Source organism: Haliaeetus albicilla, chromosome 22, assembly GCF_947461875.1.
Source record: "Haliaeetus albicilla chromosome 22, bHalAlb1.1, whole genome shotgun sequence".
Classification (NCBI taxonomy): Eukaryota; Metazoa; Chordata; class Aves; order Accipitriformes; family Accipitridae; genus Haliaeetus; species Haliaeetus albicilla.
In genome coordinates, this window is record NC_091504.1 from 8720870 (window position 1) to 8745503 (window position 24634).

The 24634-nt window shown below is 57.3% G+C and overlaps 3 protein-coding genes across 8 annotated transcripts in view; all 3 read right to left on the reverse strand.

Annotated features, from left to right (window-relative positions):
* Positions 1-9723, reverse strand: part of RAB11FIP3 (RAB11 family interacting protein 3) — an 87132-nt gene extending 77409 nt beyond the window's left edge. The window contains exon 1 of one of the 2 annotated variants that reach the window (XM_069809666.1): positions 9088-9723. In XM_069809666.1, coding sequence (XP_069665767.1) covers positions 9088-9399 — 312 coding nt within the window. In that variant the 5' untranslated portion in view covers positions 9400-9723. The remainder of the gene's footprint in view (positions 1-9087) is intronic. The other variant, XM_069809667.1, reaches the window with a different exon arrangement.
* A 2391-nt stretch (positions 9724-12114) lies between these two features.
* On the reverse strand, positions 12115-19787 carry DECR2 (2,4-dienoyl-CoA reductase 2). 4 transcript variants are annotated; one of them, XR_011329277.1, is made up of 10 exons: positions 19469-19787; positions 19242-19310; positions 18747-18798; positions 16994-17129; positions 16469-16593; positions 15230-15323; positions 14838-14942; positions 14038-14226; positions 12991-13208; positions 12115-12370 (listed from the first exon to the last, which is right to left on the reverse strand). XR_011329277.1 is itself a non-coding variant. In XM_069809697.1 (9 exons), the coding sequence occupies exons 1-9, from the start codon at positions 19759-19761 to the stop codon at positions 13174-13176; spliced, it is 1098 nt and encodes a 365-aa protein (XP_069665798.1). In that variant the 5' UTR covers positions 19762-19787; the 3' UTR covers positions 12115-13173. The 4 variants fall into 4 exon arrangements, 2 of the variants coding, with proteins under 2 accessions (XP_069665798.1, XP_069665799.1); XR_011329278.1 differs by having other exon boundaries at positions 14009-14226; XM_069809697.1 differs by having other exon boundaries at positions 12115-13208.
* Positions 19788-20366: 579 nt separating this feature from the next.
* Positions 20367-22875, reverse strand: NME4 (NME/NM23 nucleoside diphosphate kinase 4). 2 transcript variants are annotated; one of them, XM_069809704.1, is made up of 5 exons: positions 22738-22875; positions 21065-21195; positions 20824-20925; positions 20635-20747; positions 20367-20560 (listed from the first exon to the last, which is right to left on the reverse strand). In XM_069809704.1, the coding sequence occupies exons 1-5, from the start codon at positions 22826-22828 to the stop codon at positions 20440-20442; spliced, it is 558 nt and encodes a 185-aa protein (XP_069665805.1). In that variant the 5' UTR covers positions 22829-22875; the 3' UTR covers positions 20367-20439. The 2 variants fall into 2 exon arrangements, with proteins under 2 accessions (XP_069665805.1, XP_069665806.1); XM_069809705.1 differs by lacking the exon at positions 20824-20925.
* Positions 22876-24634: the final 1759 nt, after the last annotated feature.

Here is a 24634-nt window from a genome sequence, read left to right on the forward strand (position 1 = left end):
CCATGCAGGCAACACCAGAATTGGTGTCATTTAAGCAAGCACTCAAACTTGCATCAAATACCACTGCCACCCAATTGCTTGCTTCAGCTTAATTAGTCACCTCAAATAAGACAACACTCAGAAAGCAAATTCATCAGCTTGGTATCACTGGTATTTCCTTCTATTAAAAGGGGGGTTTACTGTTACAATATGTAACAGTAATGGCCAGGGAGAAGCAGTGCTCAGAGCATTCCGAGCACCAGGCAGCCTGAACCCCTTTTCCCAAGCAGCCTCCGCACGTCTCTGCTTTAAGAGCAGTTTTCTCCCTAGAGAGGGGAAAGACCCTGACCGAAACCAGGACTAAAGCAGGCACCGACCCTAGGCTGTTCACAGCTGCAAGGAAGCCTCACTCCAGCAGCAGCAGAGCCCCATCCCAGACCCACAGCTGGGAGATGAGGGGCTGGCAGTGCTCCTGCTGCGTGGCTGCTCGCTTCCTCACCTCCATTCAGAAAAACCCCAGCCCAGCCCCAAAACCACAACAGCAGCGTACTGCGGAAGCACCTACCACCACTTACGTGGCATTGATTTTCTTTGAGTTCTGCTTAAACTCACTTTCAGCCTGCTCTTCCCCTGCAGAGTGAACACCATCCACTCGAGCTTGGCAGTAGCAGCAGTTTGGGAGGAAGCTGTCCCCAAGGTTGCCTTCAGTCATGTTTCCTCCTCTTCCCTTCCCTCCTGCCCCCCAACCCACAAGGCCGTTAATAACTTACTCTCTGACCTGTACCAACTTCAGCAGAGACTCTACAGACAAGGGGAAATCTCATCACGAATCAAGGTTTAGGAAGAAAAGACAATTTCTGTCCAACTCTGAGCAATGCAGAAAGCCCAAGCTGGCATTTGCGCTGCCCCATTACATCTTCAGGGCTATTCCTTGGGTTGGGATGCTTTGGGTTCCCAAAACCAGGGAAGCCAGGCACCACTGATATGAACTGTGACCCCTCCACTACGCATACGGAGGATGAGCTCCCTTTGAGCCTCTAGGTATTCCAGTATCTTCCTGCTACTACACGGAAAGACACAAGGATATTAAGAAACAGTGATTTTTATGCCTTATGAAATCCATGATGTCTCTCTCCCGCTGTGTTCAGATAAAGTCCTGTCTCTGCTGGGAAGCCTCAGACCTGGAGCTACAGCTCAGCAGCACCAGTGGCAAGCATCAGCCTTCAGCAGCATCCCACACGCGCTCTGCCATCGTCACACAACCCAGCCGCACGTGGACCTGCCTCCACCTGCGTCACCAGCGACGCACAGGCCATCACAGCCCTGCTGCCCCCACCCAGCAATGCTACAGCTCAGCATGGACCTCCTCTAGGCAGAAGCATCCTCTTAAAGATCAATTTGAAAGGGGAATGAAAGATGCAATGCTTTTGAAGTGGAAAATGAAGGCTGAGAGGGACTTTGGGCAGGGGGGCGGTCTGCCGGACTTGAACAGCTAAAGAAGCATGACTGTCTTGCAGACTTGGTTTGACTAGTTCAGCAAACAGCTGTACTGCAGATGTCACAAAAAAGCACCGTCAGGAGAGCGGCTCCAGGCAGCTTAATGCAGCACCGAGAACATGCATTATAGTCCGACAGGAGGTGGAAATGCTTTTGGCATGTGGGAGCCCAAGAGTCATTAAAAGTACAAAATGCAGAATTCCCCAAGGACAAATTCACTATCTGTGTCAGCAGGCACATTTCACAATGTGAACACAGTAGCAAGATCTCAAATCACTACCTAATCCTATTCATCCCCGTGAACGCGCCTTCCTGCCAAACCACTGGCTCAAACCTGATGAGTCAGATGGCATTTTAAGCTTCAGGTTGTTGGAGCTCGCTTTCTGCCGCACCCCTAACCGGCACCATGCTCCCCTGACCGCAGCACGCCAGGTAAAACGTGCCACCAGAGAAGCACCACTGCTTCTAAGAAGCTCACCAAAACTAGTCTGGCAGCATCGTACCCACATTTTCCACGGATGTTTGAATCTAAGCAAACAAGCAGAGGGAAAGGCTGGCGTTGCTCACTCCAGGCTCATGTGGGGGAACCAGTCCTATGCCCTATACCAGAAGCCCAAGCAGGATTTTGGAAGGATGGAGCCAGGCAGGAGAAATAGGGAAAAGCAAGCTGTGGTCCACCCCCATCCCATTGCCGGCTCTCACAGGGACCATACCAGCAGCTTTCTAGTGCTGGGAACCCGATGGTCCCAGGGCAGAGGGGAAGCCGAGGGTGGCCCAGCAGAAGCAGGTCACCCTGCCCAAGCAGAGCTGTAGGCTGCGGCTAATGGGAAGTCATATGTTTTGCAAAATCAAAAGCCAGAAAGAAAAAAAAAGTCTGAGTTCAAAGCAGATCTCATCTGACAACAAGCGGCAAACAAAAGTCAAAACAAGAATAAAATTGAGGGAAATTATGTAGGCAATTGTTGTAATGACTATCAATTACTGGCTGTATTGAGTTACATAATGATATAAGCAACTCTGAAATGCTTTGAGAGCGTTCAGTTATAAGCAATACCAGGTCGAAATGCCTCTGAAAGAGCCGAATCACCATGTTGTGGTGCAGTATCATATTCCAGTCAGTTAATTATGATGACCCCAATCCAGTTTTTATTAGTCATAGCCTTAGAAAATATCCTGCTCCTGAGAAGGGAGAAAGCATCTCATGAATCCACCTCTATCTTAGAGAGAGCTGCCCCACTCCGTGTGGCAAACTTTAAGCAAAACTTTGGAAAGATTTTTATTGCATAAAAAAAAAAAAAAACCACCCCAAGAAAAAGCCTTTCAAGCATTTTTAACAAATAATTAAAAAAAAAAAAATCACAACACTGAAAACCTTTAGATGGGGTCCTTTTCCCCTGCTAGGGCTCCTGACCCAGCCTTGGCAGTGCTCACCCAGTACAAACTGGCATCACAGCTGGGGATTACTGGGTGCTGCATCTACACCCCACTTCCCTGGAGATCCTGTGTTTGCCTCCTTGCCCACAGCATTTGCCAACTGTACACAGGTGGAACTGATGCTTCTGGGAAGCAGTGGGGAGAACATTTCTTTATTTGCAGAAATGATCTCAAATTCCAGAGGAACACATCTAACTTTTATCAAAATCTGTAATTAAAATAAATCAACACCCCACTTAGCAATAGCTGTATTCTCAGTCTGAAGGAGAAAGGAAGAATAAAAAGGTTTCTTAAATAAACTGGTAGCTGGGATAAAATTACCATCACCACCCTCCTCACAGCCCATGCAGACAAACCATGCCTTTGAGTATTCACGCTCCTGCCAGACTTGATCCAGCCCGGATAAGCCATCAATCTGATTATGGCCGCAAACATAAGTATGAAACATATCATCAAAAAGATCTGTTTATGGTATGATACGCTCCTAACCCTTCCCAGCCACTCTGAGAATGGACGCCTTCAAGAAGCTTAAAGCCAAAACTTAGCAAGAGAAGCAAAAACCCAGGAGCACAGAAATAATCTCTTTATTGGAGTCTTTGGGACATTTACAAATGAATAAACTTCTTTGCAAATTCCATTTTCAGCTAACCAGCAACCACCTCACCCAAAATACATTACACGAAATATGTTGGCTTGGAAGTGTTTTCGTCTCAGAGGGAGAAAGAAAAACTCCCATCTTCAAGCTCCCACAGAATACAGATGTGTTATTAATGATGATAAAACATCCTTTGAAGAGGGAGGCGGGCAGAGGCAGACTGAGCCCTGCGGTCTGCGCCCAGCCAAGCCAGCCTGCTATTTGAGGTGAGGAAGGGCTCACGCCTGAACCAGCAAAATGAACGGGAGCTTTGCCATGAATTTCTATGGTGAAAAACTGGGCCCTTGGTCAAAGCAAGCAAAATATTTCAGATTCATTCCTCTTCCAAAATACACATGCGTGTCCACAGGCATGCTCAAACCTATTATACACCCACAGTATCACCCTCGCTGCCATCCCAGCTCCATTCTCAATAGCAGACACCAAAGTTAAACAGCAATTAAAGCCTCCGAAAGGTACAGCAGCAGCAACACGGAGGCAATTTAAGCTTCACTCACATTTACATGGCCTGCAAACCCATGCAAGATAATTTTAGAAATCTCTTTATAAGCAAAGCCTGTATTTCCTCTGCTCAAAGGGTGTAAGAGCTCTCAAAAAATTAAAAAAAAAATTGAGGTTTCCTTACAACAGTGATCCAAACTATTAGATTTCAGAGGGAAGCAGGAAAAGACTAAGGGGAATAGGGAGGACGTCCAAGATCAGATGCAATGTCAGCAACTCCAAGAGAGGACTATGCTGGAGGTAAGAAGCATTTGATCCAGGGTCTGTGTGCAATTCCCAAGGGATCCAGAGGTGAGCAGGAAAAGCAAGCCTGGATTCACCGGGGGCGGGGAGACACGGGACGACACAACACTAAAAAGCTGTAGTTTGAGACTATCCAGACTTCATTCCAGAAAGTAATTGCCAAATCTTGTGGATTGTTCTATTTAAAAACAAAAATAAAGCCCACGGTTCTCTGCAGCCACTGTCTGGAGTGACATCTGCTACCCCCAAAATGCAATTTCTTCTGCAACACTCAGCTCAGGCTAGGCACCTCATTACAAGAAGCTGAAAAGGTGGTGGGAGGTCAGAAAAGCACAACAAACCTGATAAAAAGCTTCAGAAACCATCATGCAAGGCAAATTTTAAAGCTCAATATGGAGAGCTCAGCTGAGGATTAGCTGATGTGGGGGCAGAGGAAGGCTGGTAGTCAAGCACAGATACTTGAAGGATGTAAGTGTTAAAGTGAAACAAAGCACATTGAAATGAAGCTTGAACTGATCATCAGGAGAAAAAAAAAAAGCTGAAGATCTCTGTCAGAGCACAGAGGGCAGAGATGCCATAGAGCTTGGAGCGTTTGAAAATAGGTTAGACAAACTCTGGGACTTCTAATTGAGCAGAAGCAGCAAGATCATGTGGTGCAAGAGGCTCTTCCACCTCCAACTGTCTTCTAGATCAAAATAAAAAAAAAGGAAGAAAAACCCCTCCGAGATGCCAGCAGGATAGCTTCTCCTCATGCCTTACAAACACTCAGTTCTCCTCCACCCCGACATGACCCTGCATTTCTAGCTAGCAACAAATGTAGTGAGAAAAGGCTTGGCCTTTGTCACCACAACCGGACAGACAGAGCGCAACTGTACAAGCAGCAAGACAAATTATGTATTTGCTGTTTTAAAGATATTGCACAATGGGCTTAGATTCTGTATAACCCACAGAACTGCAAGACACAACCCTTCTCGCTTTACAGGGTGACATAAAAGTTGTCAAATGTGCCTCTACCTCCCAACTCGCTGTCTAAACCAACCCTACTCTAGTCTTTGGTACCAGCCAGTGGGAACCCCTTTTGCTGCTACAGCATGCGCAGCAGCTCCAAGGGAGCATCAGATCCCTGGTGAAGTGTAGTGATAAAGGAGAGAGAAAGGAGACAATAAAAATACACCACTGTTATAAACCACCTCACATGCTACTAGTGAGTGGTCCAGAGGTTTTGCATGAAAAGTCAAGTCACCCTCAAGACCTCTCTGCCCTGCATCTTGTTTACAAGTCCACGGAGCATATAACGGTCCTAGCAGGCTTTTCAAGTGGCACAATAGTCCATGTTTGACAAACATCCACCAGTTACAGATTGCTGGAGGAGCGTCACATGGCTGTATCTTCTCTGCTCAAGGCTACCCCTGTCTAGGGAGTGTCATCCCCAGCTGATGGGACCTCAGCATCATCCTTTCCATACATCTTTTAACATGAAGGTACTGGCAATAGCCTCAATCCCTATCAACTGTTATCATTTCAGAGAAGAACAAACTGTCTTTAGATTTCCATGCCTTGATCTCTTCTAGTTCATACCAGCACTTCACTGCCAATACTACAACCATGAAGCTCTTTTTAAGGCAGTCTTTTGACAAACAAAGCTACTTAAGCAAAAAACCAAGCCAACGCCCTCCCAATTTTTCTACCCATGGTTTTCATCATGCAGAGAAAAAAAAAAATCCTAACACATTCACAATCATGCCATTTTTATGGAATAAATGCCAGTTGGTCTCTTTTCTTTGACATTTAGCTAATAATCATTTCAGCCAAATAATCTGACAGCACTGAGCTCAGTAGCCCATAAATGCCTCTGGTGTTATACTGAACACTAAAGACAACACTTGCTGCTCTCCAGCTCCCCGGTACATGTGGTTATATACACACACACACTTTCCTTAACCCTTCAACCCTCTCTGAACCCTCAGATGAATCAGCTGGCTGCAATGACTTACTGTGCTTAAATTTAGCTGTTTGTCCCACCACCACCCCATGCATATCTTCCATGCATCCACCCATGTGGGCAGAAGCCAGGAGGAAGGAGGGGGAGAAGAAAAGGAAGCAAGTACATCCTCCTCTTGCTGGGCAAGAGAGACAGTAAGAGGACTGGAATTTGAGGACTGGAATTTGCTCCTCGTTAACTCCCTGCCGACTGCTACCCGATACCTTCATGAGCCATCACATCCTGGAATCTCTCTTGCAAGCTTCCCAGTTCCAGTTGTAGTACAACCTTTGTTTACATCTTGAAGTTTCCTTTTAGTCATCTTAACACCATTTTACCCACCTGGTGATGTTCCTATCCTTTAGCTTTCACCTGAGCTGGATTTCTATTTTTCAAAACACCCCTTTTTGGCCCAAGTTACATCTGCTTAAAACAAAATAGGTCAAGAAGCTTCCCCAGAACTCTTCCCTTTATTACTCTGCAAATCTGCTGGGAGCTTACAGACCCCATCACCAACCCCTTCTCCTTCACACTCAGCGTGCCCTCTTGCTTTTCTAAGCTGCAGGCTCGTTATAAGTCCTCTTGCACACAGAGGCATCACAAACATTACTACTTCTGTTCTGGGTTGCCTCTGCAAAAGGTACCAGGCTGCATTCCCTGGAGTGCCCATTACCTATTGGCTGAGCCATTGTCACATCAACCTCACCAGGGTGTTCAGCGCTTGCTGTACCAAGTGACAGTTGTTCTGCACGCCAAGAGCGAGCTATACGAGTATCTTGCTGAAGATAGATGTATCTAAAAAGCATAATGAATTTCAGCATGGACAGCATTACTGGTAGCTGTGCTCAGTGGGAAGGAACAAGTGACTTTAAAGGGACAGCCAGGGCAAGAAGCCTGCAGACAACCTGCAGACTTGTAAGCTGCGTCCATACAAACAGACAGCTTTTAGTAGCACAAAACCTCCCTGGATGTCCTGCTTCAATTTAAGAGATACCTTAACACTTTGCAACCACTCCTCAGGCAAAGATCTCAAAGCACTTCAACAGGCTTATTGTCGCACCTTTGAAGCTCTGGCACAATTCCCATATCGGAATCAAGGCACAAGGTGCTGCACAGGGCCAGAGCAGCAGGTCTGGGCTGAGCCGCATACGCTGCCGGCACAAACAAATGCCGGACCCGCCTGCCATGTCCCCTGCCACACACACACAGTCTGCCTGCCCTTATTTCCCATGTACTTGGGCTGCTCCATACCAAATGCGCAGGGAGAGGCACGCTAAGGTGAACAGTCCCCTGGTAAGCTCCCACCGTGCCCCAAAGCGATGGCCATCACATACAGGGTCTGTGAGCCTCCACAGAGCAACTCGCATGCTGATGCGAACAGACCGTCTGCTTCTGCTTTCTCTGTGGGCAACAGCAACGGGGGGGGGGACGGGACGCACAGTGGCACAAAGCACCCAGACAACAGCAGGCAGATGAAAGTCTGAGACTTTATGCTGAATAAAGCTTCTCTCACTCGGCGGGTGCAGGAGCACGTTGCCGAGATGATCTTGTGACTCCCTCCCGGTGCCATGACGCTACCTGGTTAATCACTCAATGAGGCACTAAGCAATGCCGTCTGCATGCACAGTGCCCCTTACCAGCAGCCATCTGACAAAGAAGTTGCGTATCTCCACTTTACAGGGGTATTTTCTAAAAGAAATGCCTCTATTTTATCTTTAAGAGGTGCTTTTACCATGAGGACAGAGATAAAAAAAACCCTCCTCCACCAAAACACTCCTTCACACACGACGATTTGCTTTGTCATGCCACTTTAATACACGCACAGCAGCTACAGCTAGAGAATTAAAGCAGATCTCCTGGGTAAGCACATAGAAACTTCCTAACAATACCTACACACCTTAAAAATTAAATCTTTTTTCTTGTAGCAACGCCAGCACAGGCAATGTACAAAACGTCAACAAATTAATTTCCATCCCCTGCTAGAGCTCTCTCCATTTTCGGTCATACCAGGCAGCTTCAAATTACATCGCATCTGATCTGCTGCAAGGAAACACAAGCTCACCATGGTACAAAGCAGTGGAAAGGAGAAAAAAAAAGGGCATTCAGGTTTGTCAAACCCGTGCTGAGTGAGGTACTCCATCCTCGGCGCAGTGCCAGCAAGCCCACGCAGGGACCCTCAGCGGCAAGTGGGGCAAGGAGCAGCTTGAGATCCCGGGATCTCGCTGCTGGTCCCTTACGCATGGGAGCTGTTCGGACAAACCTCAACGTGTTATTGATGGAGAACAAAGAGAGGGGATGCGGGCTTCCAGCGGCACTGCCGAGATGCTCTGTTCCCAGCGGATCGGGACCCGGGAAAGGCGAGCTCCAGCCTCACCGGGCTCCGTCCGTACCTCCTGCATCCATTTAAGCCCACGCACGCCCTTCACCCAGGACGACCCGGAGGCCGGTGATGCAGACGCTGCCCTCGCTCACATTAAAGACTCTTCTGAGGGCTGCGGACGACGACGACACCGGCCACCTTCGCTCGTCACCCCTCCAGCAGACAGGGGACCACCGAAGGCCCAGCACGGAGGCTCCCCACCGGGTTACACCAACTGCGGCGCTGAGCCGTCGCCTCGCCTCACGCCCGGGCCCGGCGGGTCCTTCCCTGAGGCGGCACCCGGGGCACGCAGCCCCACGGACACGGGCGGCGGGCAGGGGTGCGAGGGGAGGCCCCGGCCCGGCAGGGCCCCGGGGGGCCGGGCAGGGCCCAGGCCCGGGGGCAGGCCCCGGCGCTCGGGGGAGCCGCCGGCCTCACCTGCTCGGCGCCGTAGGCCGTGGCGAACTGGACGAACTCCTCCACACGCACGAAGCCGTCGCCGTCGCGGTCCAGGGCGTCGAAGACGGGGCGGAGGCGCGGCTCCTCCTCCGGCCGGGCCGGGGGCTCGGCGGGGCCCCCCAGGGCCGGGCAGTCCCTCTGCTCCGGCGGGGACCACGGCGGCGGCCCCGGGGCGGGCTCGGCGGCCTCAGGTGCCCATAGGCCCGGCTCCGGCTCCGGCCCCGTCCCGTCCCGCCGCGGCCCCCGGGGGAGCGGGGGCCCGGGCACGGCCGCCGGCGGATGCGGCTCCATTTTCACCGGCGGCGCTCAGCGCCCGCCACCGCCGCCGGCGCCCGCCCCGCCGCTGCCCGGCGGCCATGCCCCGCGGCCATCGCCCCCCTCACATCGCGGCCGCCCGGCGGGGCGGTGCCGTGCCTGTGCCGGTAACCGGTGCGGCGATGCCGGTGCCGGTGCGGTCCTCAGCGGTAGCTCCGCCCGCTCCCGGCCACACGGCTTTGTGCGAGGCGGCGCCGGCCCCGCCCGCCCGCCGCGCCGCCACCGGGGGCGGCCCCGCCGATCCGACCCGCCCGCCCGTCAGCGGCGGCTCCGAGCGCCGGGGCGGGGGGGGGGGACGGGGACGCGGTTCACCCACCGCGGTCGGCGGGGCGGGAGGAGCGGAAAGGAAGACGGCGGCGCCGAGAAACAAGCCCGCCGCCCGCCCGCGCCGCCGCTCCGGGGCAGCCCGCGGCGAACCGCCAAGATCCAACCCGGTAGCCGCCGCAGTAGCCGGGGCGGTGACGTCACTCGTCTGCCAGTTGCGGCCCCACCTCGACGCGGCGCGAGGCCGAGCGGAGGCCCCGCCCCTTTCCCCGCCCCGGCTCGTGCGCGGCGCGGGGCGGGGCGGGGCGGGCGGGGAAGGGCCACGCGGCGCGCGAGCACGTGCCGCCCGCGCCCCCCTCCGGGGCTGAGGTGAGTGTGGGGGGGGGGGGGGGGGCGGTCACCGTGCACCGGGGTCTGCACACCCCTCCGGCGGGGCGGGGTGGGTAACCATGCGCCAGGGCCGTGCACCCCACCGAGGGGTAACCCTGCCCCGGGGGGACCACAGTAAACCGGGCCTCATGCACCCCACCGGGGGGGGTCACCGTGCACCGGGCCCTGCGCCCCCCGCCAGGGCCCGCGCGTGTCCCCCCCCCGGCCGCTGCGGCATGACCGGCCGCCGCCAGCGTCTGCCGCGTGGAAACAGGCGCCGTGGCACAAGGAAAGAGCAGTTTCGGTTGTCGGTCGCCGGCGAGGGTCCCCGGTGCACGCCCCCCCCCCCGCCGGGGCTGCCTGGCTGCTGTCCTTTGAAGGAATGAATGAACAAGTTCAGGGGCTTACAGCCTGCAGACTCTGTGCCCCCGGCAATTTCTGCACGCACATGCACACGCTGGTGGGGCCCCGTCAGTGTTTGCACCTCCATCTCCTGTGCAGGTATAATTAGCAGCAAACTTGATGAGCAAGAGCATCCCTGGCTGCAGCGATGCTGCCCAGGGCCCCTCATTGCCAGACCACCCAGGTGATGGCTGCCTGTGACGTCTCAGGACAAGCCTGGCTGGGGCACGGTGTGCCCCCCAGCACAGTTTTCCCAAAGCTGGGGACCCCCAGCACATCTGGCCCCAAAAGCCGGAGTTCAGCAGCTCATGGGGGTGGGAGGGGGCTCCCTTGTCAGTCCCACGGGAGGAAAGCCCAGGGCTGCCGCTGCCTGCCCCCTCCCCAGGCGACAACTGCCTGAACGGTCCCCTACAAAATCCCCTCGGCGTTATAATCCCCCCAGTTCCCAGACAGCTCAAGCGAGCAGGTTTCCTGCCTGCGTTCACTGCCACCCGGGCCGGCCCGGGGGATAATGCACCTGCAGGGCTGGAGGGGCAAGCCTGACGCTGTGAGCTGCGGCTTTGCACCCCTCCGTGGGTTTCTGCAGCTCCAGGACACAATGGAGGTTGGGCTCAGAGCTCCTGGTGCTGGAGGCGCACGGCTATGCTGCCGCCCTGCAGTGTTCCCCCTTCCCTCGGTGGCCATGGAGCCAGGAGAGCCCCGAGCCCCTGTGCAGGAGCTCTCCCTCCTTCTGAGACCCCCAGGCTCTGCTCAGGCTGTGACCACCATGGAGGTTTCCACACACGGGAAGGCAATGCAGGCAGCTCTGCCTGGCTCCATCCTCACCGTGTGGGGTGGCACCCACACCAGCTGGGCCAGGAGCCCAGCTCAGCACCGAGCCCGTGGCACAGCCTGGGCTTGGCAGCAGCTCCAGGGCTGCCTCTCCTGCAGCACCTCTCTCCTCTCCTTTGTGCATCTCTTCCTGCTGTGGGGAGGGTGGAAACCTCACCTTGCTCCCCATTGTGGTTTAACAAGCAGCAGTTAAATATGTGGACCCTCTCAGAACAAGGGATGCAGGTCAGAGAGCAGAAGACTGCAGCTGGGACCAACAAACATTACACAAGTACCTTCTCCAGGACAAAATATTTGTCCTGTTATCTGGGAAGAGGGATTTTGTGGCTGGAGGCAAATCCGAGGAAAGATTCAGGCAAAGGACAATGCCCAGACCCCAGATCCCCTTCCCCTCTGAAGGGGTCGGCATGTTTCTTACCGCATCCATCACGACCTCCCCATCGCCTCTGCTGATTGACCCAACGGCTGCTGGAACCATCTCCCCAGAGCCAGCTGGGGCCAAGGAGATGGCAGGTCCCCAAGCACCGCTGGCCTGGAGTGCTGGGACACAACAGCTGCCAAGGACTCTGCTAGTGGGACCAGTGGTTTTCCATCCTCCCTCAGGGCCCGATTCGGACCACCAGGATCGGTCAGCACAGCAGCTGGCTTTGCTTCTGCAGCAGCGAGCAATGCTCTGAGCAAAGACATGACTTAGCCCCCTAAAGCTCCTGCCACTGCCAGCTCACAAGCGGACAAGGAGCACAAGGAAACCTTCCCGAGCTCCCAGCAGTCAGAGGCTGCAGGATCAACCCCCTGCACAGACAAACAGATGAGAAGCGTCATGGCTCAGGGTGGAAGTTCTTTATTCATGGCCTGGAGGAAGGAGCAAAACCTGGCAAGTCTACAATTAAGTAGGAAATGTAATCAAGTAGGAAAACAACCTTCAGAGAATTCAGGATGAACTTAAAAATTGCCATCAGCAGCAGGAGGCTGTTGCACGCGAGCGGTTGTGAGGCATGGCACCGGGGATGTGTTTGGCTCCAGCAGCCCAGTCCAGACCCGGTGCAGCCCCTGCAGCTTCATTTACCCTCAGCTGTAGTGTCTGTACAAAGAAAGGAGACAGCATGAGACTAGCGTGACAGACAGATGGGTGCCAGACAGACAACTGGACATCTCAGGCTCCCAACAGATATGGTGCTACAGTCCACAGCAGTACAGAGCCAGCTCTGGTGGGACTGAACCTCACACCACTTCTGCTCCTGGGAGATGGACATCCCAGCTGCATCTGCGTCTGCCTCCGGGGACCACTGCCCCATCCAGGAACATCCCCCACCCCCGAGGGGACAGGGCCATTTCCCGCTGCCAGGGGCCAGCTTGGTCCTTGTTTCCTCTTCAAGAGCTGCCAGCTACTGCTGCCAAGCCAGAGCTGGCCCCAGCATGCAGACTGATCTCAACCCCAGATGGGCTGAACTACACCCCCCCTTCCAAAAAGGAGCTGCTGCTGGGGGTCTTGGGCAGCTCTCAGGCTGAGATGGGGGAGAGGGGAGGAAGAAGACAGCTGTCCATGGGCAGCACTGCCCGGCACTCGGGAAAGGCCAGGAGAGCAACTTGGAGGGAGACACAAATGGACAGTGAACATCACAACCTGCACACCCGGCACCCTCAGACATGTCAGTTCAGAAGAAAGTAATGGCACAGGACAGGGGTGGGCTCACTCCCTACCCAGCACCCCTGGTGCTCCCTCCCCCAGGCGGACACAGGATTGGCAGCGTCACCAGCACCACCAGTCGCTGATCAGAGGCGGCAGCTATCAGCTCCGACTCTGGGAGACGTCACCCCGAGATGTCCCAGAGCAGCAGTGTGTTCGGTCACGTTTCTGTCCATCGGTCAATCCCAGGCTGTCCATCACTGATTTTTGTTTGCTCCTGCAGCCCAGAAATCTGCAAGACAGCATGGATGTGGGCACACAGTCCTCCCTGGGCCTGCCCTGCTCACGGAGACTGCCAGGCAGGACCCAAGCAGGGGATGAGGGGAAGAAAGGAGACCCCTCTCCCAGAAAGCGCCAGGTGCCAGCTCCCTTCCCACCTCTGCAGACACACACAGCCAACATGAGTCCTGCATGCAATTCAACTACAACACAAGACCTCAGTAACTCGTGCAAGGAAGAAAGGGGAAGCAGAGGCTGTCAGGACTCTCTGTGCCAAATCCTGATGGTGTGTAACAGAAAAGGGGCATCACGACAGTTCAGCAGACACTCAGAGGTGTCCACACAAGGATTCTCCACAGCAGGAACGACAAGAGATACGATGTCAACCGCAGGCTCAGAGGAAAAACCCAGCAAGTCCTCCTGCCCTTCCCAAGTCATCCCTAGGATGGTCCACAAGGACTCAGAGATGTTCCCCGTGTTGTTTTGCACCTGCCCTGACAACATCATGGGGGTGACCCTGCTCCACCTTCCCAAAAGCAGAGGAAGGTTTGAGAACAAGTGCTGCCAAGTCGAGACCTGGGCTGGTTGCCCTCACCCTGGAGACGCTGACACCCAGCATCTGCCTCCTCTTCCCCAACACAGTATGTGCCACTAAGCTGCCTCAGGAGGGGCAGAGCCTGGTACTGGTACAAGGTGACCAAGGCACTTGAAGAAATACCCACTGCTATGGCAGCCATGCCCCTATACCACGGGGCAACTGGGTTTCTGACAGGAGCCCTCCTCTAATCCCACGGAGGGGTAAATGCACGTCACCTAGAGTTTAGCAGAGGATGAAGCAATACCCAGCAAGGCAGAGAAGTTGTTGGCAGAGGTCAGCCAGCTCCCGCCATCCACGACCAGGGTGGTGCCCGTCACGTAGGAGGAGAGGGGACTCGCCAGGTACAGCGTGCTGTGGGCGATCTCCGTCTTGTTCCCTGCGCGCTGGAGGGGGATCACATCAAACTGACTTCCTTCCTCAGCAAATCTCCCACCTGAGAGTGGTAGAAGGAAGAGTCAGCTAGGACCATGGGACTGCCTGCCTACCACCGCTGCCTGCCAGACACTGCAGCACTGCTTGCATGGGGCTTGCCGAGAGCCCCAGGGAACCTAGGTGAGATCCTGGCACCCAGGGCAGCCCAGGGACAAAGGCCTGAGAAGTGAGTTAAACGAGGAGAGCTCAAGCCCAGCAGTGGGTTTTGTACTGCAACAGTGAGCTCAAGACAAGATCTCAGAGAGCTTTCCCAGCCTCCAGGGCTGAACCAGCACTCCGCTGATGGACTGCAAGAGCTAAACCATCAGGCAAGGTGGGTGGCCAGGCTGAGCTTTGGGAGAGCATGTTACATTATGGCATCAGAGATCACAAAAAGCTGCCACTCGACAGAGAAAAATCAGTGCCCTGTGAGGTACTGAGGATGCGGGAAGGGCTGCCCCCCCAAAGAGACAGCCAGCCTAATCACAGGACAGCCGTGCCCAGCAGCAATGGCCCTGGCTGCATCATGCGCTCCACGAGCTGCATGGCACTGGTGGTCCATTACAGTCCCCTCCCAGACAGACACCAGCAAGCCACCACTGAGGCAGAGACAGGAGCCCCAGGCTGCCTTACCCAGCCGCCGGTAGCCCTCGGTGCCTGTAATGGGGCCAGGCGCCAAGCTGTTCACTCGGATGTTGTTGGGTCCCCACTCCACAGCAAGGTGACGGGTCATGGCATCTGTGAAGGGATTACAACATAAATGAGAAACAGAGAGCAGAGCTGTTCCAGTAACTTGTGTGGGGGGGGGGCGCAAAAAGCCACAGGAGACTTTGGCCAAGAGCAAAGGGCCTTAGAAGGGCCCCGGGGGAGAGAACAGCCTCATCCCAAACGCAGGCACATAGTACCCACACCGATTCATATTCACTTCTCCCAAGGACATCTTCCCATCCCAGTATTCGTGAAGAACTGGCTTCCTTACTGGCCTCACACGGCTCACAGAGCCCCAGCAAGAAGCGTTTAGGTACCTATAGCAGCCTTAGCAGTACCAGCATGCACCTGGAGGGCCTGCCCTCGGTAGCTCAGGGTTGCCGTGATGTTAACAATGACCCCACCATGGTCCTGGGGAAGGAAAGGAGACATGGCATTAGGAGGGAGCAGCACAAGGGGTCACATAGGGGAATGGTGGGACAAGATAGCTGGGCTAGGAGGGACAGTCACCTGTGAGCACTGCCACCTCTGCGTTGCTAACCCATCACCAGGGCAGCACTGCCCACCCAGCGGGGTTCTTCCAGAGAGGCATGTGCTGGTTTTGGCTGGGATAGAGTTAATTTTCTTCATAGTAGCTAGTATGGGGCTATGTTTTGGATTTGTGCTGAAAACAGTGTTGGTAACACAGGGATGTTTTCATTATTGCTGAACAGTGCTTACACAGAGTCAAGGCCTTTTCTGCTTTTCACCTCACTCCCCCAGCGAGTAGGCAGGGGGGGGCACAAGGAGTTGGGAGGGGACACAGCCGGGACAGCTGACCCCAACTGACCCAAGGGATATTCCAGACCATAGGACATCATGCTCAGCATATAAACCTGGGGGAAGAAGAAGGAAGGGGGGGCGCTCAGAGTGATGGCATTTGTCTTCCCAAGTCACCGTTATGTGTGATGGAGCCCTGCTTTCCTGCAGATGACTGAACACCTGCCTGCCCATGGGAAGTGGCGAATGAATTCCTTGTTTTGCTTTGCTTGCGTGGCTTTCGCTTTACCTATTATACTGTCTTTATCTCAGCCCACGAGTTTTCTCACTTTTACCCTTCTGATTCTCTCCCCCATCCCACTGTGAGGTGAGTGAGCAGCTGTGTGCTGCTTGGTTGGCGGCTGAGGTTAAACCATGACAAAGTGGGAGAGGCAGGGGACAAGCAAAGGCCAAGGGAAAGCAGAGGAGCTGGAAGAGGAGCAGCAGATCACAGCTTCTTCCCCAGCAGGTGGCAGAGTGCAGAAAGGTGCCACAAGAGTCAAAAGCCCCAGGGCTAGGGACAGGCAGGATTCCCTCTTCCCGCACAGGGGCTGCCCTCCCTGGGAGGGAACAGACTGGATCTGAGCAGGGTGGGTGGCAGAGGCCTGTCAGCACAGCCCCGGGTACACGGGTGCTGTGCTACCTTCTGCCCTCCACACTTCCCTGAATTTCTCAGGGGCAAAGTGCAATTTGTTTGACACTACCCCCTGCCTACCAGGAGCCTCTCCACCAAGTCCTCTGGCTCTGGTTCCACTTACCCGGAAATATTTCTCAAAGAGGACTTTGGAGGTGTTGAAGGTGCCAATGGTGTCGATATCTATCACTGTCTTGAAGGCATTGAAGGACAGGGCGCTGGCTGGGCACAGAAAGTTTCCCGCAGCACCTGAAGAACAAGCAGCCAGGGGCACAGTCAGAAGAGATCAGGCAGGTTCAGGGCACTTCTGCGAGAGGAATGGTGAGCAATACTGTCTGGGTAGACTGAAAACAGCCCTGGTAAGGGGATAAACAACCTGTGGCTCTGGGCGCCCAGCAGCACGGCCAGCCTGAGGGCAGGAGGGTGCTGGTCCAGTGACAGCAGGGATGATCGGATGGCCATGTATTAAGAACAGGTCTTTGCTTCCTCTGACCCCATCCCCTCTGCACTCCCAGGGGCTGTCCAGATGCTCCCAGGCTAAAGCAGCATAAGCCAGACAACTAGGCAAACACAACCCCCATGCAGGAAAATGCCCTTCCTAGCAGTGAGTCTGTGCCAAATCTTCCCTCTGTCCACTTCAGCAGCTCACCATTGACAAGGATGTCAATCCGCTTGAACTCTTTCAGTGCCTCATCCACCGCTGCCACAATGGTTTGGGGCTGCCTGACATCTATGGACAGAGGCAAGCACTGCTGGCCTGTGGCTGCCACCAGCTTTTTTGAGGCCTGGAGAAAAACAAAACAAAAAAATTCTTTCTGGGACTCTCTCCTTCAGCAAGTGTTAGACCCAGGCCTCGTAACAGGTAAGCAAGAAGTCAGAGAGGAGCCACGTCCCTGCCAGCACAGAGCAAACACTGTGGGCAGGGGAGACCTGCCTAAACACGGCCGGCTTCAGCCCGGCAGCACCCTGCAGCTAAAGCCCTGGGGTAACCAGAGAAAGCTCCTGCATGTCCCAACCCAAAGCCCACATCATGTCCCAACCAAATGCCAGGCTGGCCCTGAGGCCACAACCTGCTAAGCCCAGTTATCTCCGTGGCCTGTCATCGACACAGCACATCCCAAGCAACATCTCTGCAGGGCAAGTACAAAGGTTGAACCCCAACAAGGCTTTTTTGGCATAAACCCAGACATAATTAACCTTTAGATCCAAAAAACGTCAGTAGGCAAAAGGCCAAATGCAGACCAGCAATTGCCAGGGTCTCCACCTGCGAGGCAGAGTGGCCCAGCTCTGCAGCTCAGTGTCTGCCACAAACCACCCCTGAGGCGCTCATTAAGAACATGACTCCCCCCAGCAAATTAAGCACAAGGGACACACAAACTCAGCAGCAACCCCGCACAACACCCAGCGGCACTCCATGTTCCTGCTTAGGCTCATCGGGCTCCTCTGTGAGAAGCTTTGAGCCCCAACTAGCGCACACGTACTCCCAGCGCCAAGCAAGAGCCCGGCCAAGCAGTCCCTGTGTACTCAGAAGACTCCAGCCCCTAAGGACTAAAAAGCTGCTGAGCTTTGCAGCTTGTTTTCTGGCACATGAGCATGAGGGAATGCAAAATGACAGCCTTAACCACCTCTGGGAGGCAGATGGGTCATGCCAGCTCACTCCCAAGTGCTGGTTTTGATCTTTGTTACATTTCAGCGAAGTCCACACACAGCTACCATAAAGCTCCCTCACAGCGACTTTCAGCCCGAGACTGCAGCACAAGCCACTGTGAGGAACGGAAACTGTGACCAGCCAAACTTCAGCCTGGGGTCAGACACAGAGGGGTGGGTGTTTGTTCTGCCCAGCCATCCACAGGGCAGCTAGTCTAATACAGCTTTTTCAGTCACTGCTTTCCAGACCGCAGTCCTCCCCTCCATCTCAAAACACAAGATAACTGAGATTTTGGAGCTCAGCGTACGCACCTCAACTCATGTAACCCTTGGACAAGGGGGTCTTGTCCTACTCAAAGCTGAGATTTAAGTTTGACTTTGGTCTCTGCCACTTCCCTGCTGACAAACTTTCACCACAGTTTGTTTCTTTCTGTCTCCTCAACAAAAAGGCAATATGATATCTGGAACAGACACCCCCAAAGCTGGTGGGGGAAGGCAGCAAGTTCCACCACTAACTGAGCTCCACCATGAGGTGCGGTGGGTGCAGCCCACCCTAAACCCAGACCCGTCCTGCCCATCACTGCTGCCTGCTGGTGCTGAAGCACTTAGAGCCAAGAGAAGACAGGGCAGCACTGGTAAGCCATTTCTCCTGTTGCACTACTCCCAGCCCCACCCAAAGGAGAGTGCAGAAGGATTTCCAGGCGTTCACAGCTCTTCCTTCTGCCTGCCTGTCCCGATGGAGCCCACAGACTCACCTCTGACACTCGCTGCAGGTTCCGGCTTGCAATGACTGTCCGGCAGCCGTGCCTACAAAGAAGGGGCTGGTGAGAAGGACCACACAGCGCCAGCTCCTCACAGTCATCTCAGACCTCTGGGGTTACCAGGAGTTTGGTCAGGGAGCGATGGGACGTGACGCAACATCCTTGGAGGAACTGCCGCTCCCTGAAGCCCGCAGGACTCAAGACGGGGGAGAGTCACAGCGCACTAGAGACCTATCCCAGCCCTGTGACGAGGCCAGCCCCTGCCTCCCGCACCCCCACGAACCACCAGAGCCTGCAGCAGGCAGGGCTGCCCACAGCTCTCACAAAGGCTCCGTTGCCCCCGGCGTCACCCCCCACCTCTTCTAGGCCCCATTACCACAGCCGCCTCAAGGGAAGGGAAGCTTTTATGCCGTCCGTCCCCACCGGCGCCCGAGGGGGCTGGGGGAGCCCTCCCCGGGCACTGCCGCCACCCCCACCGGCCTCCCGCACCTCATGAAGATCTCGGCGATGCGGAAGCCGATGCCCGAGCCGCCACCGGTAATGAATGCCACCTGGCCCCTGGGAGGACAAAGGGACAGTCAGAGCCAAGCGCCAGGCACAGCCCCCGGCCGAGGCGGCCCCCCCTCAGCGCGCAGGCCGCGGGCGGGGGAGGCCGCGCCCTCCAGGCCGCGGCCCTTCACCCGGCGGGCCGGAGCCCTCGGCGCCCCGGCACTCACGCCAGGATGTCGGGGCTGAAGAGGTGGCGGTACTCGCGGAGGCAGTCGTCGGTGTCCACGTCCGGCGGCGGCCGGGAGGCTGCTGCGGCCTCCGCCATGGCGGCGCGATCCGCCGGCAGCGGGAAGGCGCGCCGCAAAGCACGCCGGGACGGCGCGCCGCGCACAGCCTGCCGGGAGATGTAGTCCCCGCCGGGCCTCCGCCCGCGCATGCGCAGGCGTCGGCAGTTGTTGCCTGGCAACGGCGCAGGGCTGGCGCGGCGTCCCACAGCGCCGCCCAGTGTCCCCAGTGACATACTGGTGTGCCGGTGGCATCCCAGCGACACCCCCGTCCCTCCCAGTGGCATCCCGGTGTCCCCCGGAGCTCCCCCCGCTCCGTTGCCAGCCCAGACCCGCCCCCCGGTCCCTTCCAGGGACCTGCAGAGCCTCCTGCTACCCCCAGGGACAGCCCGGTGCCTCCCAGAGCTTCCCAGTACCGCCCCAAGGATATGCTGGTGTTTCCCAGAGCTTCCCAGTACGACCTCAGCGCTCCCCAGTGCCTCCCAGACCTTCCCAGTACCGCCCCAGTATCGCCCAGGGACATGCCAGTGCCTCCCAGCGCTTCCCAGTACCACCCCAGTGCCCCCCCAGTGACATCCCAGTGCCTCCCAGAGCTTCCCAGTACTGCCCTAGCGCCCCCTTGGGAAATCTCGGTGCATCCCAGAACTTCCCAGTACCACACTAGTGTCCCCCAGGGACATCCCAGCACTTCACAGTGACATCCCAGTGCCGCCCCAGTATCATCCAGGGACATGCCAGTGCCTCCAGTGCTTCCCAGTACCGCCCCAGGACCCCCTGGGGACATCCCAGTGCCCCCCAGCACTTGCTGGTGGCATCCGAGGCAGGAGGCCGGAGCCACGGCTGGAGGCACTGGGGTTTATTGTGGGGCCGGGGGTTCCCCCCACGGCCGAGGGTCCGTTCCGGCCAGGGCCGCTCTAGGGCCCGTAGGTGTAGTCCTGGTCTCCGCTCTCCCAGGCCACCAGCTCGTCCTGCTGGAACCAGAAGCTGATCTCCCGCTGGGCCGTCTCCACCGAATCGCTGGCGTGGACCACATTCCTGCGCAGAGATGGGGCCGGTGCCATGGCCATGGGGTCCCGCCGCCGGCCCTGCTGCCCGCCCCGCGCCCCTACCTGCTGACGTGCATGCTGAAGTCCCCCCGGATGGTGCCCGCCGCCGCTGCCGCCGAGTTGGTGTCCCCCACCATGGCCCGCGTGGACCTCACCACATTGTAGCCCTCCCACACCTGTGGGACAGGGGACATGTAAGCCCCCCAAACAGACCCCCCCAAGACCCCCGAACCCCCCATCCCGGCCCCTCACCATGGCCACCAACGGCCCCGAGGTCATGTAGGCGAGGAGCGCCGGGTAGAAGGGCTTCTGCCGCAGCTGCTGGTAGTGCTTGTCCAGGAGACCCTGGTCGGCCTGACGGCAGCGCGGGGTGACGGTGGGGACACCCAGACGGTGTCCCTCACTGACACCCCCCTCCTGGCACCCCCATGAGGTGGCTGTGGGGAGCAGGGTCCCCTGGGGGGACGGGTGGCAGCTCGGTGGGGATGGCTACCTGGAGCAACTTCATGGCCACCAGCTTGAAGCCGCGCCGCTCGAAGCGCTGGATGACGTTCCCCACCAGCCGCCGCTGCACCGCGTCCGGCTTCACCAGCACCAGCGTCTTCTCCTGCAGCTCTGGGGGGGCTGCGCAGGGATGCAGGGGCCAGCGTCACCACCGGGCACGGGACACAGGTCGCCACCAGACGTGGGACACGGGCACGGGTTGCGGCAGCAGGACCCCAAGCTGCTCCTGGGGCACCACAGGTTGTTGCTCGGTCCCAGTGGGCAGCAGCTGCCATGGGGTGACCCTGTCCCCACCTGTGTCCCCATGCTGGGGCCATGTCTCCCTGACCGGGCCGTGCCTCGCAGACTAGTAGGGTCCCAGCAGGGACCCAAGGGGCAAGCTGGAAAGCCTGACAGGTGCTGGGGACACGTGCATGGCCAGGAAACACCCTTTAACCCAGCGTGGAACAGGCTGGCTCTGGTTTCGGCCGAGCACACCACCCCACCATGTCCCATTGCTGGGGCTGTGGGTGCCACCCACAGCGTGCCATCACCCCTGCCTGGCCTCGGGTGCTTCCCTGTGCCCGGAGGCAGTCGGACACCAGCCCTGGCACAAAGCTGCTCCCTGGTCACAGCCCTCCACCGGTGGAGAGCAAAATGGAGCACTGTGGGATAGCAGGGTCTGGCATCGCCGTCATCCATGGCACCGTGGGATGGCAGGGTCTTGCATCGCCGCCTCCCCCCTCACCCTAAAGCTGGCCCCGCTGGAGCCACTCTGGCAGGAGGGGACACAAGTTCCCCAAGGGACAGTGCATCCCGTCTGCCGGAGGAGCAGAAGGGACAGGAAGAAGAAGGGAGAGGGAGAGAGGACACCAAGCCAGGGCATTTCGCTGCCAGCCCCAGTCTTCAGCGTTCTGTCCTAGGCTGTGAGGGTGGGCCGGCCCCGGTGCCGGGAGGGACAGAGCGGGATAAGTGACCGCACGAGTTCACCCACTTCTCTGGGCGTTGCTGGACATGGCCCCAGCTTTGCCAGACTCCCACCCCGTCGTCCCCCCAGGACAGGATGGGGGTGTCCTCATTGTGGCCCTGGGGACACCAAACCCCTTGGGACCTTCAGGGTGGTGCTGGGGGGAGCCACCAGTCTGGCCTCTGCCCCATCGTGACACACAGGACTCACACCACAAAGAAGTGAAGGACCCCATGAGCCAGACACCCTGCCTGGGGGGCTGCTCCTGGGACAGAGTGCTGGGGGACTGGGGGCACCAGGACGGAATGGGGCAGTGGGCACCGTGGGGGTGGGATGGGGACAGGAGCCCCAAGGGGCAGGACAGGCAGGGGACTGGGGACAGGATGGGGCTGGGGTCTTGGTCCTTGGGGCCAGGATGAGGATGGGGACAGGGTGCCCAGAAGCAGGACAGGGATGGGGAGTGGGTCCCCAGGGGCAGGATAGGGAAGCGGCTGAGAGCAGCATAGGGCTGGGGACGGGCTCCTCTGGACAGGACAGGGATGGGGACCAGGTCCCCAGGGCAGGATGAGGATGGGGACGGGGTCCCCAGGGGCGGGATAGGGAAGGGGCCGAGGACAGCTCAGGGATGGGAACAGGGTCCCCAGGGGCAGGACAAGGATGGGGCCAGGGTCCCGGGGCAGGAAGGGGCCGGGGGCAGGACGGGGGCCGTGTCTCACCGGAGCCGTAGCAGCGGGGCCCGGGGGGGCGGCTCGGGCCGGGCTGCCCCCGCAGCAGGCTCCGGGCCAGGCAGCGCCCCAGGGAGCCCATGGCGGGGCCGGCGGGTCGGACCTGGCCGCGGCGGGGCTCGGCCGCCCCGCGGAGCCTTTAAAGGGCCCGGCCGAGCCCGGGGACGGGTCAGGCTTCCGTCCCTCCCCTTAAAGCAGCCGCCGGGACCGGGCGGCCGCCGCGCCTGCACGGAGCATCCCGGGCCGGAGCATCCCTAGTACGGAGCATCCTCCCGGGCCGGAGCATCCCTGCTACGGAGCATCCCCCCCGTTCGGAGCACCCCGGTCCGCAGCATCCTCCCGGCCCGGAGCATTCCCGGTACAGAGTGTCCGAGCATGGGACGTGCCGGTCCAGAGCACCCCTCGGTCCGGAGCACCCCCCGGCACAGAGCTGAGCCTTTCCCTCGGTTGGGCTGAGCCTCAAGCCCTGCTGCGGTGGGAGCACAGCCTGCACCCATCCCACAGGTGAACCAGGGGCATGGGAGAGGGGCCAGACCCTGCCCCCTGATGCGCCCTGATGGTCCAGGCGAGGAAACACTCTGGCTTCGCCCCCACCAGCCTGAGCTGGGGTGCAAGGGAGGGTGGTGTTGTGGGGATCCCCCAGCCCCTGTGAAGGGCTACAGCAGGGACCACTGGGGGCCGGTGCCCTCCCCGGGACACGGGGCTGCCCTGGGCAGGTAGTGGGTGCTGGAAAAGGGGTGCAAGGCTGCTCTTACCCTGCTCACTTGCAGCACTGCCCAGGTGGGAGCCCCTCTGCTTTAAAGTATCACTGAAGGCTGCAGGAAACAGGGAGGGTGACAGAAGTGACAGGGACAGAGGGACCAGGGCTCCTTCCTTCACCCCAGCCTGTGCCGAAGGAGGGAGATATCACAGGGAGTTTACGAAGCAGCGACAGGCAGAGCCCTGCACGTAGGAGGGGGGGGATGCTCCTCTTCACAGCATTGCTCCAGCTCAGATTCAAGTTTTCCTTAGGGTTGAATTAGGTCGGTGAGGGAGCTCTGCCTATGCCCGAAGGGCAGGGGGAGCCTTGCAGGCAGGTGGGGGGGGGGCTCAGTTCTCCAGCATCTGGTTTGTACAGACAGCCTCATCCCAGAGCCCACGGTGGGAAATCACTCTTGATGGAGCTTCCCATACATCCCAAACTCCCGAGACAGCTCTTGGGAAAGCAGCTTGACGCAAACATTGCTATTAAAATATCTGCAAATTCATGGAAAATCCTGGTCACTTTGAGCCCGTTTCCTAAACCTGCAATAATTTAAACAAATCAAGGAATTGTATACAAGCAATTAATGGGCCATGAGGGCAGGGGGGCCGGGGGAGTCTGGACTCAAACCTGGCTCCAACCTGCATTTAGCTCCTCGTCCCCATCTCCTTCTTCCCTTCCTGCCTCACCAAGGTGGGGGGAATGGAGGGGGGAGGCCCAGCACCAGCCACAGCCTGGGGGAAGGGACATGGGGGCTCCAGCTCTTGCAAAATAACTTTTTGCTGGCCAAAAGTTGGTGACACCCCCCCAAACAGGGCATTCAGGATGGGAAAAGGCCCCTCCTCAGTGTCTGCTGAGCCAGGGGTGACAGTTACAGAGGAAGGGTTTTTTGGGGGGAAGATTAATGCAGCCAGATACACACAAACCAGGTGCCCTTCGGTATTTATCCAGCAAGCTGCCTGGCTCATCCAGAGGGCTGCGGTGCTGCAGCCAACCCTGCACTTCAGGTGATGGCTGGCAAAGGAGAAACAGCTTTTAGTGCAAGGGGTGGCAGGCTGCAGCCTGGGCTTTGGCCACCTTCCAGCTGCTGCCCTTGATAGAGGGAAGAACATGTACTTTCACCCTCTGTCAACCAAACAGTTTTGC

Coding starts and splice junctions, on each gene's coding strand:
- DECR2 (XM_069809697.1), bottom strand. CDS start 19,761: ATGTCACTGGGGACACTGGGCGGCGCTGTGGGACGCCGCGCCAGCCCT. Junction 18,799..19,241: donor ATCGCCGAGATCTTCATGAG/GTGCGGGAGGCC, acceptor CCTTCTTTGTAG/GCACGGCTGCCGGACAGTCA. Junction 14,943..15,229: donor TACTGCTAAGGCTGCTATAG/GTACCTAAACGC, acceptor ATCCCTTCACAG/ATGCCATGACCCGTCACCTT.
- NME4 (XM_069809704.1), bottom strand. CDS start 22,828: ATGGGCTCCCTGGGGCGCTGCCTGGCCCGGAGCCTGCTGCGGGGGCAG. Junction 20,926..21,064: donor TGGCCATGAAGTTGCTCCAG/GTAGCCATCCCC, acceptor CGCTGCCGTCAG/GCCGACCAGGGTCTCCTGGA. Junction 20,561..20,634: donor TTCAGCATGCACGTCAGCAG/GTAGGGGCGCGG, acceptor ATCTCTGCGCAG/GAATGTGGTCCACGCCAGCG.